This window comes from Capra hircus, chromosome 25, assembly GCF_001704415.2.
Source record: "Capra hircus breed San Clemente chromosome 25, ASM170441v1, whole genome shotgun sequence".
In the NCBI taxonomy this organism is placed as follows: domain Eukaryota; kingdom Metazoa; phylum Chordata; class Mammalia; order Artiodactyla; family Bovidae; genus Capra; species Capra hircus.
In genome coordinates, this window is record NC_030832.1 from 42,362,957 (window position 1) to 42,377,309 (window position 14,353).

Below are 14,353 nucleotides of genomic sequence, written 5' to 3' on the forward strand. Positions count from 1 at the left end.
GCGGGCTATGTCCTGATGAGTCTCTCTCTTTTAATAGGGAGGAATCTTTTCCAGGAGCCCCCCTGGACCGCATGCTCACACCCTGCCTACAAGGGGAGTGGCAGGGGTGGGTGAAGCGCTGCGTTTCCAAGGCGTCCATGGCCACCGTCATCTGTCGCCTGGGCTGCACCCACAGCCTGGTAGCTGCCCTCCCAGCTTCTGCTCCAGCCTCTCCTCCATCCGTCTGTCTTCCATCAACTGCGACCGAACACACGTTTCCAAGTACAAGGTGCACGGCACGTGCATCAGTGTGTTTTCTCTCCTCCATCACTGAGAAGTTTTGCACCATCATCTGCGATGACAGTCACGCTCCGTGAGCGCATCCGTCTAGCCATAAGAAGCCGCTACTCAAATGAAGACCCAGCAGAGCCAAAAATAAAAACACAAAATATATATTTTAAAGTTGTTGTTCAGATTTAAGTTTTAACCTAATGTTTTAAGAGCTCACAGCAAGCCAGAGTCTTAAAAGAGAGCCTCTCATGACATAGGAGAGGGGATCGTGAAGCCAAGCTTGTGAGATTCACCCGTAGAGCAAGAAAGCAAAGGCGGTGATGCGAGAGCAAGGCCCGCGGCGCAAGGGGAGCGCGAGTGCCGAGGCTGCGGAGGCTCGGCGGGCTTTCCGTTCCCCCCTCTGTCTGTCTTGGCTGCACTGGGTCTTTGCTGCCGCGCGTGGGCTTCTCACTGTGGCGGCTCCTCTTGGTGTCGGGCACAGGCTCCGGGCCCTCGGGCTCAGTAGCCAGGGCGCACACGCTTGGTTGCCCTGCGGCATGTGGGATCCTCCCGGACCAGGGATCGAATCCCATGCCCCTCCCTGCACTGACAGGTGGATTCCCAACCACTGGACCACCTGAGAAGTCCCTTGGAGCTCCGACAGGGAGGACACAGAGCTTGTGATGCAGCCTGGATCCCTGAGAACCAACCCCCTGCACAAACTGCAGCCCTCAGACGGTACATGGCTTGTGAGGAGGGGGGTAACCTGAAGGCAAGTGGGGTCCACGCCTGCTCTCCCACCCGACCCTCGGGGGGCAGCCCACACCTCCGCGCCTGCGCAGGACGCCTGGGGTGTGGCCAGGCAGGGACCGGGTCTCAACTGCTGCCCTCGAGCCACCCCCCCGCACCCCGCACATAAGCTACAGGCGCTCCCCAGCCCCACAAACCCCAGTGAGGAGGGCAGAGAGGGTCACTGAACCCGAAACCCGGGGCTAGGACAGGCCGACGTGAACTCCTGATCAGAAGTCACGACGGAAGTCCTGATACCAGCAGCGGGCGGTCACTCGAGGTCAGAGGTTGCGACCGTTTCCCCTCCCTGCACTGCCGTGGGGTCACCCATGCTTCCCTGAACCCCGGTGCCACCCAAGGTGACAAGAACGAGGGGTTACAGGAAGAAGCCTTGAAATGACTGAGGTCATGAGAGGAACTGGATCTCAACAGACTGGACACTCACTGATGGGACAGGACACGTCTGCCTGGGGCAGGCGTCTGGGCCTCCAAAGAAAAGTGGAGTTCAATTTTAGAAGATCAAGAAAGTTGAGATTATTTTTCATTCAGTTGCATAAAGCATATGTTTTATAAGTGTTCCCTGCCCACCCCTCAAGGTCCTGTTAAAAACTTTCCAGCACTACCTCTCTGTACTCAAAATAGAGTCCGAAATCTTTCTGTGGCCCCCGGGGTCCTGACGACCCGGCTCCCAGCCGCCCCTCCAGCCTCACCCCAGCCAGTGCATGCAGCACAAGGGGATCAGGGATGTGGACTCCGAGGTGAGTGGATCCTGGCTCCTCCTGGGTCTGTCCCTGGTCAGCTCTGCACCTGTCTCCTTGCAGGTAAAACAGGGGCCACAACAGAGAGCTGGTGGCAAAGGACGCTGCCCCCTGACGAGGGCAACGCGTCTAGACACGCACGCGGCCTCTTCTCTCAACTAGAGCTTCTTGAGGGTTGCTAACTAGGGCTCTGAGGCCTGCCTCCCCTCCCATCTGCTGTTGCCATAGCACTCAAGGTCCTTTGTCCCCAGCCGAGTGCAGAGCAGTTCTGAGGACACCACAGGAAGCCCGCAACCGTGATGTGTGAGTGACTCGGGTGTACAGTGGTCTCCTAATGCCACTTGGTGGTGTCCGCACTGGGTCTTCATGGCAGTGCCTGGGCTTGCTCCAGCTGCAGTGACCAGGGGCTGCTCTCCACTGTGGCGTGCAGGCTTCTCGCCGCAGCGGCTTCTCTTGTGCAGGGCGCCGGCTCCGAGGCATGTGGGCTCCAGGAGCTGTGGCATGTGGGCTCAGAGGAGCCCAGGCTCAATAGCTGTGGCGCACGGGTTAGTGGCTCCACGCATGTGAGGTCTTCGGACCAGGGATGGAACCTGTGTCTCCTCCACTAGCAGGCGGCTTCTTCAGCACTGAGCCTCCAGGCCAGCCCAGCATCTCTCTTTAGCAGAGCAGATGTCCAGTTAATGACCAAAAAGCTGCATCTAGAAACTGACGTGATGGTCTTTTCAGGATAGTGTGGTGTGGTCTTGGCCAGATCAGGGCCAGGAAGGGCTGAGGTGGGCCAGATGCTCACCTGTTACACCCTCAGGTGCCCACTCACGTCTTCTCCAGACCTTCCCTGAAGTTGAGGTGAATTCTGATTCTCCCTTAAAAACTAAATGGACATGGAAATTGTTCACAAATGAAAAAGTGGAGAAACTTGGCAAACGTGAGGCCTGGGTGGTCAAAGCGCACATCTCCCGTGGTAGGATGGGGTGCGATCCTGCGCCGGTGATGAGCACGGCACCATCCCGGCGGTGTCACCAAGGAAACGGGACCTGACTCCGGTCCTGAGATCAGGTCATACTAATGAGAGTCTGTGACTTTTAACAGAACCCGTCGGGGACAGGCCGAGACTGACAGTGTAACGGCAGGCGAGCTCCTGGAGCAGAGAGCAGACTCGACCAAAAGCCATACGGGGTCTGCGGGTGGGACCTTAACGCGGGGGCGCCACCGACTGCGCGCCTGAGTGGCTGGGGCGGGCACGGAGGGAAAACAAGCGGGCGACAGGAGTGGCGTGACGGGGCGCCACGGGCGACAGGTGCGGGCTCCCCAGGGCTCCAGAGCAAGGCTCAGGGAGACGGCGCACGGAGAAACGCGCGCGCAGGCGACCCTGAGGTTTCGCCCTCTTGCTCAAGTTCGCCCGTGACTCCAAGATCAGCGCCTAGGTGCTCTCCCCGCCGCGCCTACCGACGGCCCTGCGGCTCCGGCGCCCCGCGCGGGGAAGCGCCCAGCCGCGCCCAGGGCGCCCGCGCGGAGGGGCCTGTCCGTGACTCGGCGGCCCCGAGGAGCCGCGCGACTGTTCGGGAAGAGGCGGGGCGTGCGCGGGCGGCGGAGGACGCGATTGGTCGGCGCGCGGTGACGTATCGGCGCGCGCCGGGAACGCCTCGCCGCGGCAGGGCGCGATTGGTCGGCGCGCGGTGACGTATCGGGGGCGCGCCGGGGACGCCCGCACGGCGGTAGCGCTCGGGCCCGGAGGCCGCGGATAAATGGCCCGGAGGCCGCGCGCCGCGAGGCCGCTCCTCGGGGGGCGCGGGCCGGCCGCGCTCGTCGCTCGGGCTCTGGTCTCCGCCTCCCTTGGCCTCGGTCGCCGCGGCCGACGGCGGACGGGAGGTTCGAGCTCTCGGGCTCCGCCGCCTTCCACTCTCCTCGGCGGCTGCCCGGGCCTCTTGCAGGGGCCGGGCGGGGGTCCGGCCGGGCTGCAGACCTCGGACGGCAGCGCGCCCGTGTCCCGGCACACCGGGGCTCTGGCCCCGCGGACGCATCGCCGACAGCGCGACCACGGCGGGACTGAGGTGGGTCTCTGGTCGGGCCGCGATGGAGCGGTTCCCGCACACCCGCTCGGTGTCGCTGACCGCTGGAGCCGAGAGGCGCGTGCGAAGCTGCCGTGGGAGGCCGAGCGAGCGGGTCCTGGGGAAGGAACTCCAGAACAGAGGAAATGAGGGTCGGGCAGGGTGAGGCGGGCGTTAGCGACGCTCTAACCCGAGGCCCGGGGGCAGGAGCGGGCGTGAGCCGTGGCCAGAGTGTCCCGGGCACCGGGGACACCCCGGGGAGCGGAGAGAGCTGACGGGCGAGCCCGGAGAAGGCCCTGGGGACGTGGGCTCTGGGAGGGACCAGAGCTCGAGAGTGGGTGCCTGATCGAGGGGAGCCTGCGAGGCGCCCCGGGGATGCGGTTTCCGCTCAAGTGCGGTGGCCTGGCTGTTCCTATGCCTGTTTCCCACTGGTGAGTTGACTTCTTGCCCTTCCCCCGTCAACTCCAGGCTGATGGTCGTTAAGGAGTAAATTCTAAGTAAGACTCAATGCATCAGGGAGTTAGAGCAGGAGGGGACCGAGGCGAATCTCTCCGGGCTCCTGCAGTTAGTTAATGGGATTTAGCACCTGGTAACGGAGTTTTGTTTATGTCAACAAGTATATTCAGTAGATGAAATGGGGATTTAAAGTTCACCAAGGCTGAAGCTTCCTTTGGTGACTGTGCCAATTGAATATGAGATGTTCTCGTCAATATGAATCAAAGTATGGATTAATGAAAACCTAAATTCGGGTTGAGCTTCATAAACTAGAAATTAAAAGGACTGAAGAACAACCTTTCAATGGGGTTAATTCTGAAGGAGCTGGTACTTATCCTAAGACGGCTATTTTCCTTTTTGCTGAAAGACGAGAGTTGTGAGGCGTGGTCCCCTGTGGGAGCCCAGCTGACCTAGGCGTTTGCAGTGTGTGTTTGCTTTGACCAGCTGTGCTATAAATCCTGGTGACTGAAGTTCAGGCCGTGGTTGCTTTTCTCTAAGTCTTCCTGATTCTTGCAGGTGACGTTTTACTCTGCCGTCTGTGCTTTGGACACGTTCTTACAATGGAGTTCCCTGATTTGGGGAAGCACTGTTCAGAGAAAGCGTGCAGGCAGCTAGGCGAGCAGTTTTGAGAGAACCGCAGCAGAAGTTGGGCGTTCTGTCATCTGCGTGCCGGGAGAACCGGCCGTTGTCTTTGTCAGCTGACGTCCTTTGGGTCTTGGCCCTTGGGGCTCTTCAGCAATGAGGTGCTGGACTGAGGTTGAGGCTCTGTACAGCCCGGTAGGAGGCTGGCTGCCCGCGCTGGGTGGATGAAGAGTGCTGCTTAGACACTCAGGTGCCCCCTGAGCTGAGATCTCTCTGGAAAGGGTAGCTGCACCCATTCTGCAGTGTTGCTGGCGTTGTGAAGTTCACAGATCCCAATCATTTTATTCTCTTGTAATACCTCGAGGATGTGTTTGACAGGCGTTATATGAACTCAGGGAAGGTAAATACTAGTCTTTAAAGCACTTCACTGTTTTGGTTTTTTTTTTTTAATAGATTTTCTTCCGTTAAAATGTGACGCGTGTAAACAAGATTTCTGTAAAGATCAGTTACGTATGCTGCACATAAGGGTCCCCTTGCATTCACCAAGGTAATCGATCATACTTCTTTCTGAAGATTCTGATCCTCCCTCTCCAGAGCTGCGCTGCCTGAGGTAGTGGACGCGAGCCACATGTAGCTGAAGCTCAGCTGGAGTGAAAGGAGCCATAAAGTCCTGTTAGGATTAGGTTAGTCCTGTGTGGACAGGGCAGGGAGGAGCGTCCACCTTCCCAGGAAGCTCGGGCCGCGCAGCTCAAAAACCACAGGTTATTCTCGAGGGTTCCTGGAATCAGTTGCTGTATCCAGACCCTCCAAGCTTACTTAACTTGTTGAAACATTTAGTTTAGCCAGCACTCTGCTGGTTCCCCATGGTGGCAGCTCAGATGTGCAGATGGTGGCCTTTCAGGCTTAGACCAGTGTTGGCTGTGGTCTGGGCCCTCACTGATCCATGGGGGCGGGGGAGGGTGACTCATGTTCGCCAGCACCAAGGACCAGGCAAAACTGTGGTTTTGTTGACTTGACCTTCCTGTTTCCCTGGATAGGGTGAGTCTGCCTAGAGATGACTCAGCATTGCTTGCTTGCTTAACTCGCCCACGGGCCAGCTGTGGGAGTGCCCCTGGGTGGTGTTCAGCTCCGATTCCAGGCACTCTGGGGTTACCTGTCACCCGCCCACATCAGCATCACCTCAGTGTGCTCCCGAGTGAAGCCAGCCCAGCCTGGCCCTGAGGGATCCCTCCCGAGTGAAGCCAGCCCGGCCTGGCCCTGAGGGACCGCTCCCGAGGGAAGCCAGCCCGGCCTGGCCCTGAGGGACCGCTCCCGAGGGAAGCCAGCCCGGCCTGGCCCTGAGGGACCGCTCCCGAGGGAAGGCAGCCCGGCCTGGCCCTGAGGGACCGCTCCCGAGGGAAGCCAGCCCGGCCTGGCCCTGAGGGACCGCTCCCGAGGGAAGCCAGCCCGGCCTGGCCCTGAGGAGTGCTGACCGTGCCAGGCGCTCCGCTGCTTCGTGCCCTGCTGCACCCTTCCAGAGCCCCCGTCCTGGGCTTGGCGGGTGGCCACATCTGCCCGTGTGGGCATGGCGGAAGCCCCGTGAGCATCGGGAGGGCCGCTGGCCGGCGGGGCCGAGGCTCCTCAGCTGGCGTTGGCTCCTGGCAGCCCCGCCCGCCCTGGAGGCATCTGGGCAGCTTCTCCACTCACTCCTGGTGCCGGACAGACGGCCCTGCCGTCCCGAGGCTGGCCATCCGGACTGCCCGCCCGCTGCCCTCCTGGGTGGCCTCCCCGGCTCTCCTCGGGGGGTCTCTGCGGGCGGGTGATTGTCCGTTGGGCATTGGCTCCCCTGGGGTCCGCCCGAGCTGACTGCCAGTCCTCCCGTGAGGACGGTCCTTTCTGTCGTGTGCGTGAGTTTGGTTCTCTGATCAGCCCTGTCGTCTCACGCTTGTTGTTTAGGATGGCCGGGTCCTGGTGTGCCCACCCTGTAATGGCCCTGTCCCAGTGAGACGGGGGGAGAGCCCCGATGTGGCGGTCGGAGCGCACGTGGATGGAGACTGTCGGCGTCCCCCCGGGCAGGAGACAGCGAAGGTGAGGCGGGTGCCGCGTCCTCGGCGGAGAGGTAGAGTTAGACCCTAACGATCGTCGGTGAACAACAGGGAGGCCTTCGGGCTGCAGTCCTCAGGGTCGAAGCAGTTGGACACAGCCGAGCGGCTGAACTGAACAGTTTGCCGAGTGTTTCTCGTGGACTGTGAGCGGCGTGGGCTCACAAGTGTGTTTCCTCATTATCAGGGTCTACGTTAGGGTTTGCTTTCCTTACAGGAGTCTCACTGTTTCTCTGAAGGCGGAGAGTTAGCGTGGTTTCTCGGAATCCCTGCCCACGTGCACTTTTTTCCTGAGCTCCCAGGAGGCAGCGCAGCACGCTCTGATGGCGCGCAGACCCCAGCGCTCGTCTGTCCGTCGGGAGTGGGCGTGGGGCCGCCTGCCTTCCCCGCTGCTGCGGGGCCCGGCACCCTCGCTCCGGCGGCGCTCCTGGCGCTCGTGGGCGCCCGTGAGCGCCTTGTCCCGGTGTGGCAGCCTCACGCGGGCTGAGCCTCGCAGACTGGGAGCCCTGGGCCCGCGCCCGCTCTGCCCGCGCTCCTCTGTGCTGGCCCTGCTGGGCCGGCCTGTTCTCCCCCAAGTTCCCATCTCTGTGTCCCCGTGTGGGTGCTCGGTGCTGGGTCCTGGTCACTCAGGCTCGCGGCGGTCAGGGCAGCTCTGCTGTGGGGAGGGGTCTCCTGGAGGCACAGCCTCCTCCCCCAAGCCTCCGCACCAGCTTGCAGGGTGTCGCGTGTGCTGAGCGCGTCCTGCTCGTCCGCGAGCTTTCCCTAAAGGCCGGGCTGTTCCTTTCATCTTTTGCAGTTTTGCGTTCATCCCTTTTCAGAACATCTCTTGGCCACTGCAGAGCTTCAGGCGGAGTCGGAGCCGCCACCCATGACCACCTCGGTGTCTGAGGAGCCCCGGGCTGGCTGCGGCCTGTCCCGCACTCAGAGAAGGGGCTCGAGGGCCTCCCGCATGGCCCCGCTCTGCGCGCTCCCCGGGCCGACCAGTGGTCCTCCGGGATGTGGACTGCGCGGCCCCCTCTCTCAGCCTCCAGCGCGTCTCCAGGCCCCGCTCCTGTGAGGCCGAGTCGCCGTCTGCCGCCGCGGGTTCTGGCTTCCGGTCCTCGGCCGTCTCCGTGTGCTCCAGCCGCTCCCTGCTTCCCGCGCTCAGTGCAGGACAAAGTCGATTATGACAGCCTGGAGCAGAAGGCAAAGCCTGCCCTGAGCCTCCGCCCCAGGCTCTCTGCTCGGTCCCTGCCCGCTGCTCCTTGCTGTCCCCTGTGCTCGGCCACTGCCTGCCTTGGCGGGGGGCCACCCCCGGCTGCTGGCCCTGCCTCCTCCCTTGCACCTGCACAGTTGGGAGTGTCTGGCAGCTTAGGTCACCCAGAGGCCCCCGCTGGAGCACAGGCGCCGCTGGCCCCGGGCCCCCGCTGGCTCCCCTCGCGCTGCGTGGCCTTCTGTGACCGTCTGCCCCCACCCCCATCTCATCTCTTTCTGGGAGCGCCCCCAGCACCCGCGAGCCCCCCGGCACGAAGTGCTGGCTGCTGGCTCTGTGTGTGTCTGTTAAGTTTCCTACACGCTTAGTTAGCATTTTTCTGTTTACCTGACAGGTCTCAGTGAAAGCCCGGCACCTTCATACTGTTAAGAACTGATGTGGGTTGAGGGTTGAGGGTCTTACTTGGGGGCTTGCTGAGTGATCCCTCAGCGAGGCGGTTGGGACATTGAAGTGACTTGTGCTTTCCCAGGTGTTTACGTCCCGCTGCTCCAGAGAGGGCTGCAGGAGAGAGATCCTGCGGGCGGCGTGTGAGGAGTGCCGTGGCAGCCTCTGCCTCCAGCACAGACGCCCTCTGGACCACGGCTGCGCCCGCAGGGGCCACCCCGGCAGCTTAGCCGGGTGAGGACGGCCTCACTCAGCCTACGTGTTGGGACCACCTGGACCTGGAATTGAGTCCCACGCTTGCCCGTGGGGGCGCAGTATTCGCTGTGAGGTTTGGGTGAATATGATCTAAGTTAAAAGTGGACTCAATTGAAGCTGGATTCTAGTCGTTGTCTGCTGGGACCTCAGTTCTGAAGCTAGAAGCCGCGCTCACAGTGTGGGGGGCGGGGGCGGGCTCCTTTCTGGGGCCGTGGGGAGGGTGGCCTGCGGACGCGTCACCCTGATCTCTGCCTCCTGTGGCGTTCTCTCTGCGGTGGTCGCCAAGCGTCCCCTTGGCAGCCCAGCAGCCTGTGGGGCCAGATAGTGACCCCCTCCCCGCACTGTGAGATCAGCTTCACACGCCGTCAACCGCCTGCCCTCCCCGTGGGCCTGGGGTTGCCATAGTCCAGCCGCCTCCTGATGGCAGCCCAGCCCCTCCACTGGCTGGCAGCCAGGAGAGCCCCCTCGGGAACGTGGACCATCTGCCCCCACCTGCCGCCTCCTGTGACCGTCTCTCGTGGTGTCTGCCTGAACCAGGTGGAGGGTCCCCTCATCCCCGTGCGTGTGGCCTCCGTGCTAGAGGTGAGGAGTTGGCGAAACGCTGGCCTGAGCCTTCCCCACGGGTGCTTGGAACCCAGGCTGTCGGGGTTTCCCGAGAGGGGCTGGGCAGCTGGCTGGCCCGGCGCTTCAGGCGTGGCCCGGGACAGGTCAGGGGGATGGTCACGCTAAGCGCTCACGGCGCGGCTCCTGCCTGGCTGCTGGGGCTCTGCGCCCCGTCCTGGCCAGACGGGAGAGAGGGTGTGCGCCAGCCTGCAGGCTCCTCAGTCCCGGGTGACCCCGAGAAAACACTTCACCACTGGTGTCTGAAACCCTGTGGGTGGTGAATGTTCTGTGCGTGACAAACCTAAAAACAAGCAGTTTTCTTCTCTTTCAGGTTCAAAGTAAAGTGATGGCGTGGCTGATCCTGCCCAGACGGGCCTGCTCGCGTGCGTGACGCCCCTCGTGCTCCAGCAGGCCCTGCTTCCCACGCGGGCAGCTCTGGCCTGGGCGCCAGTCGCGGGCTTCTGTCACTCAGACCACCGACAGCGGGCCACACGCCGTCTTCCCACATGGCTCCTGTGATCAGCCATCCGAGCCCAGGTGGAGGGGGGCCGCCTCCCCTGTTGGGGTCCTTGTCCAGGTGTCCCCCCGCCCACCGCTCCTGATCCACTGAGAGGACAGCCGTGACCCTCTGACTACAGGCGTTGCGGTGACACCAGGAGAGCCCTCGTCTCCTGGGACCTCGGGCGCCAGGAAACCGGAGGAAGAGAAATGCTGTCTGGTTGGGTCCCCATCGTAACCCACAGGGCATGCAGCCGGGGTCACCCTTTGCTTGCTGGGTTCGGAGCCTCAGGACACGGTGGAGGGCAGCGTGTTGGGTCCGCAGTCCGCAGGTGGGAGATGCGGCTGCCTGTGGCCCTCCTCTGGTTCGTGGTGGCAGGTCTAGGCCACTGGCCCTCAGATGTGCCGGGATCGCCCGGGGGCCTGTGAGCAGCGCAGCCCCACCCTGCCCGCGTTCCTGCTGCCGTGGGTCTCGGGGCGTGAGCACGAAGCCCTTCCTGGGGTCTGGGTCTACGTGGCGGCCACTCGCCGGTGTTAGGAAGCAGCGTTGAGTGTCGGTAACTTGAGTGTGTGTCTTCTCAACTGCAAGTTTTATGCCATCTATACACGGATCACGTCTTTCTCAGGAGAGGTTAATGTCCAAACTGACTCTGTAGAGCTGGGTTTTGAAGACCATACCAAAAAAAAAAAATCTCGTTACAAATATTTACAGGTTGAAATAGTATTTTGGATATAATGGATTAAATAAAGTATTAAAGTGAATTTTACTTGTTTCTGTTTTGTGTTCTAATCTTGGCCACTAGGAATTCTAAAGCAGGTAGAGAGCATGCGTCCTGTTTCTCTCAGCACTGTCCTTGATCGTCCAAACCAACGGGCAAGGATGGGCCACGGTGTCAGTGACCGTCAGCTTACGTGAGTGCACTCACGTTTCTCAGCTTAGACGTGGAATGTGTAAGTGTATTTAGGGCCTTTCTGAGAAGCTGGCGTTTTCCTGAAGGCCCCGTGTGGAGAGATGCTGCAGTGGTGTGGAGGGGGCAGGTCAGGGCAGCAGGCGTCTGCCGGGCAGTCCCTGTCGCCGTTCATGGAGGTCGAGGTCCCCTAGGACCTGGGCATGTCGCTGCCCCGACGCTTTGCTCCTTAGGGCGCGTTGCTGTGCTGGAGGGGCGTGTCTCAGAGCTGGGTGAGTGCTGGGGTCCAGCCCCCGTGGGTCCAGGGTAATTCAAAGGGGAGAGGGAGTAGGTGTCTTAGGAAAGAACTTACTTAATTACAGATATAAAGAGAGATTAGAAAATCGTGTAGTAGGAAAGATTAGTGGAGAAAAAGGCTGAATAACTTGGTTTACGTGGAATACCAATAAAACTCCAAGACAAGGAATTTGCACCATCCATGTAGGCCACCGGCGCACGCTTGAATAGCGGAGGGTGCCGCGCCTTGGGCTCCCTCTCGCGTGGGTCTTAGAAGCCAGGGCAAGTAAGTAGACATGGCGAGCACCCACGCTCCAGATGGAAATTCAGCCAGAAGGGGAAAGAACGACACGGGGGAATCGGTCTTTCCAGAAACTGATCCCATTTCTTTATTTTCAGGTTTGTTTATATACTTTCTGTTACACATAGGGATGAATACAGAGTCACGCAGGGTCAGCAGACCTGACCCTTGTCACAATCAGGTGCTTCATATAAAAGTATACAAAGGTCTTAGGGGTTTTACATCATCTTCTGGCCATGAGGCCTGCTGACATTTTATGGCCCTTTCTGATAACGGTCAGTCAACCAGAAAACTTATTTTTTCCAGGGGTGATTTTTTCTTAAACTAGGCGCCACCCTCCGAAGGTACCAGATAACGTTGCATTCCTATAGGGTGAGGGTGCAGGGGGTTATAATCAAGAAAAGGAATTTACTTAGCCTAAGGTTTAACATGATTAATCTTAAAGGTTAATACTTATTTCTCCCATATGCTGGTTATTATAAGGGCAGGGGATATGGAGATTTAGCAGCAAATATTGGCTCAACAAATGAAAAACCCTTCACCAATATAATTCCTAATCAACCCACTAATACTATACTAATACTTTTCTAACTTCTCAAAAGAGTCTGTATTTAGAAAGTTTTAAAGCATCTCGTGCCTCTCACGGTTGGGAGGCCGTAAACAATCACATGTGGCTGGACGAACCCGTTCAGGCAGGCTAGAGAACCTTCAGAGGAGTTTGTAAGTTGAAACACTCTTGTCACGCCCAGGAATTTTTATTAACTGGAGCTGTAGGTTAACTCCTCTGAAAGAGGTGGTGGGGGTCAGCCCCCCGTAAAGTCAGAGGTGTAGGTCAGAGCATAAAACAGTAAAGTAGGCAGACTGGTTTTGGGGGCAGATGCTCGGGAACAGGGGGTCTCCTGAGGCTCGGTCCCGCCTTTGCGTAATGCCGAGCCTCCTTCCTCATGACCTTTGCCACGGGCGGAGTTCCTCACGCTGGCTCCAGGTGGGTGAGAGGTCCCAGGTTGGCCTCCAGGAGGTCACACCAACCTCCTCCCCATCAGTTTCCCTGCACCCCATCGGCTGTTCCACGGGCTCCGTTTTCTCCTAGTGATGGAAACGTGGCATCATCGGCCCTTCTGCCTTGGTGAGCAGAGTTGAGCATTAGTTCTGAGAATTCCTTGTGGACATGACGACGTCCCAAAGGATGGGGAAGCCACAATGCAAGTTTCTGTAGGAAGTGCTGACACAGAGTTCTGAGTGCCCCTTTTTGAGTGTCACAGGCCTGCGTGCGTTTTTGAGAGACGGCTGTGCTCCCTGCCTCAGCTGCTGGGCGGGCCCTGGAGCGTGCTGTGGAGTCGGCAGCGGTTCCTTCACCTGTGAGTGCCTGGGCCTCGGTGCCCAGCGCTGGGCTCGCCACCACCCGGCTGCAGGAGGAGGGCCAGGCTGGCCTCAGCAAGTCCACGCGTCTCTCTAGAGGGTCTGGCCCGTGTCAGGGAAGGGAGAGCCTTGGGGCAGCTGAGCGTGTTCTCCCGCCACCTGGGGTCTTCAGCACGTGCAGCTACACCCTCCCTGCTGCCATTGTCCTGCCTCTGCGTTACGAGCCGCGCGCAGGGCCAGGCTGCCTGCCCAGTGCAGTCCTGCCAGCCGAGCTGGTGCGAGGCTGCAGTATCAGACGTGCCCACAAGGTGTCACCAGAGGGCCCCTGAGAACCAGGGAGCCTGCGACCAGGACCTTGGTTCCTGCAGGCAGTCGCGTCCAGGCGCCGGGAGGGGCACGACCCGTCAGCAAGTCCGTCTCTGCAGGTCGTCCGTGTTCAGAGGGATTGGGGTTTTTAAAGTGTGGTTTTAAAATCGATTTTTATTGGATTCACCTGCTTTCCAGTCTTGTTTCTACCGTACAGCAAAGTGAGTCGGCTGTGTGCACATGGCCTCTGTTTTGGACTCCCTTCCCGGTCAGGGTGCCGCGGAGCCCTCAGTAGCATTTCCCGCGCTGCCCAGGAGGTTGCCGTCACTCACCGGTGTCACGCGCCGTGTGGGTAGTGTGTGCACGCCTGTCCCCGTCTCCCAGCCCTCGCCCTCCCCTTCCCCCTCGTCCCCATGCTTGTTCTCGGTCGGGCTTCCACATTCAGTCTTTGCAGCGATGCTACGGCCCAATCTGGAAGGTGGGTTCTGAAGTGAGTTTCCGAAGCGGCCTCCGTTTTCCAGGTTTGAAGCTGCTCAGCGAGGACTGTGGACGTGGGCCTAGCCCTGCAGCTGCCCTGAGACGGGGGTGCCAGGGGTGTCAGGGGTGTCAGGAAGGCGGCGGGAGGGAGACAAGTCTGACCTTCCCACCTGGTCGAGTGTGAACGTCTGAGGGTAAGTGCTGACTTACTGCAAGGCTGCGGTCAGCCACCGCCGTGTGCTGCACGAGGGGAGTGGGCAGCGTGGAAGAGCCGAGGGGAGCGGGGGCCGCGCTGGGGGTGCGTGCAGGCGGTTGGTCTTCAGTCCTCCCAGCGGCCAGGTGAGCGAGCTCGGAAGTGGCCGTGCTCCGGGCGAGCCTTCCCGTGAGACTCCAGCCCTAGTGCCACCTCGGCCCAGCTTGTGGGGGCCCCTGAGGCCGAGCACAAAGCTAAGTCACGCCCATGTGCCCACCGTGCAGATGCTGTGAGATCATACGTGTCTGCAGCTGAGTTGTGTTGATGTGCTGTGCAGAGACAGCCCACCACCACCGTCGCTCGGTCCCCTTGTGCTAGGAGGCGGCGTGGGCCACGTTTAACACGGCTGTCACTCATTTACAGGGTGACTTGGAAGTCGCTGGTTTTGAGTGGGGCCCAAAGGAAGAGGTCAGTTTGTAGCACAGATGGTCCTACACTTGGGTCACGAAACTCAGAAGACCTGAGAACCACACGCCTGC

At 60.4% G+C, this 14,353-nt stretch overlaps 1 protein-coding gene across 5 annotated transcripts; it reads left to right on the forward strand.

Moving 5' to 3' along the window:
- Positions 3,479-10,756, forward strand: ZFAND2A (zinc finger AN1-type containing 2A). 5 transcript variants are annotated; one of them, XM_018040941.1, is made up of 5 exons: positions 3,479-3,847; positions 6,857-6,988; positions 8,724-9,475; positions 9,828-10,033; positions 10,135-10,756. In XM_018040941.1, exons 1-3 carry the CDS (start codon positions 3,542-3,544, stop codon positions 8,874-8,876), a joined length of 591 nt encoding a protein of 196 aa, XP_017896430.1. In that variant the 5' UTR covers positions 3,479-3,541; the 3' UTR covers positions 8,877-9,475; positions 9,828-10,033; positions 10,135-10,756. The 5 variants fall into 5 exon arrangements, with proteins under 5 accessions (XP_017896430.1, XP_017896429.1, XP_017896427.1 ...); XM_018040940.1 differs by having other exon boundaries at positions 9,828-10,756; XM_018040938.1 differs by lacking the exons at positions 9,828-10,033; positions 10,135-10,756 and adding an exon at positions 7,220-8,631 and having other exon boundaries at positions 8,724-8,812.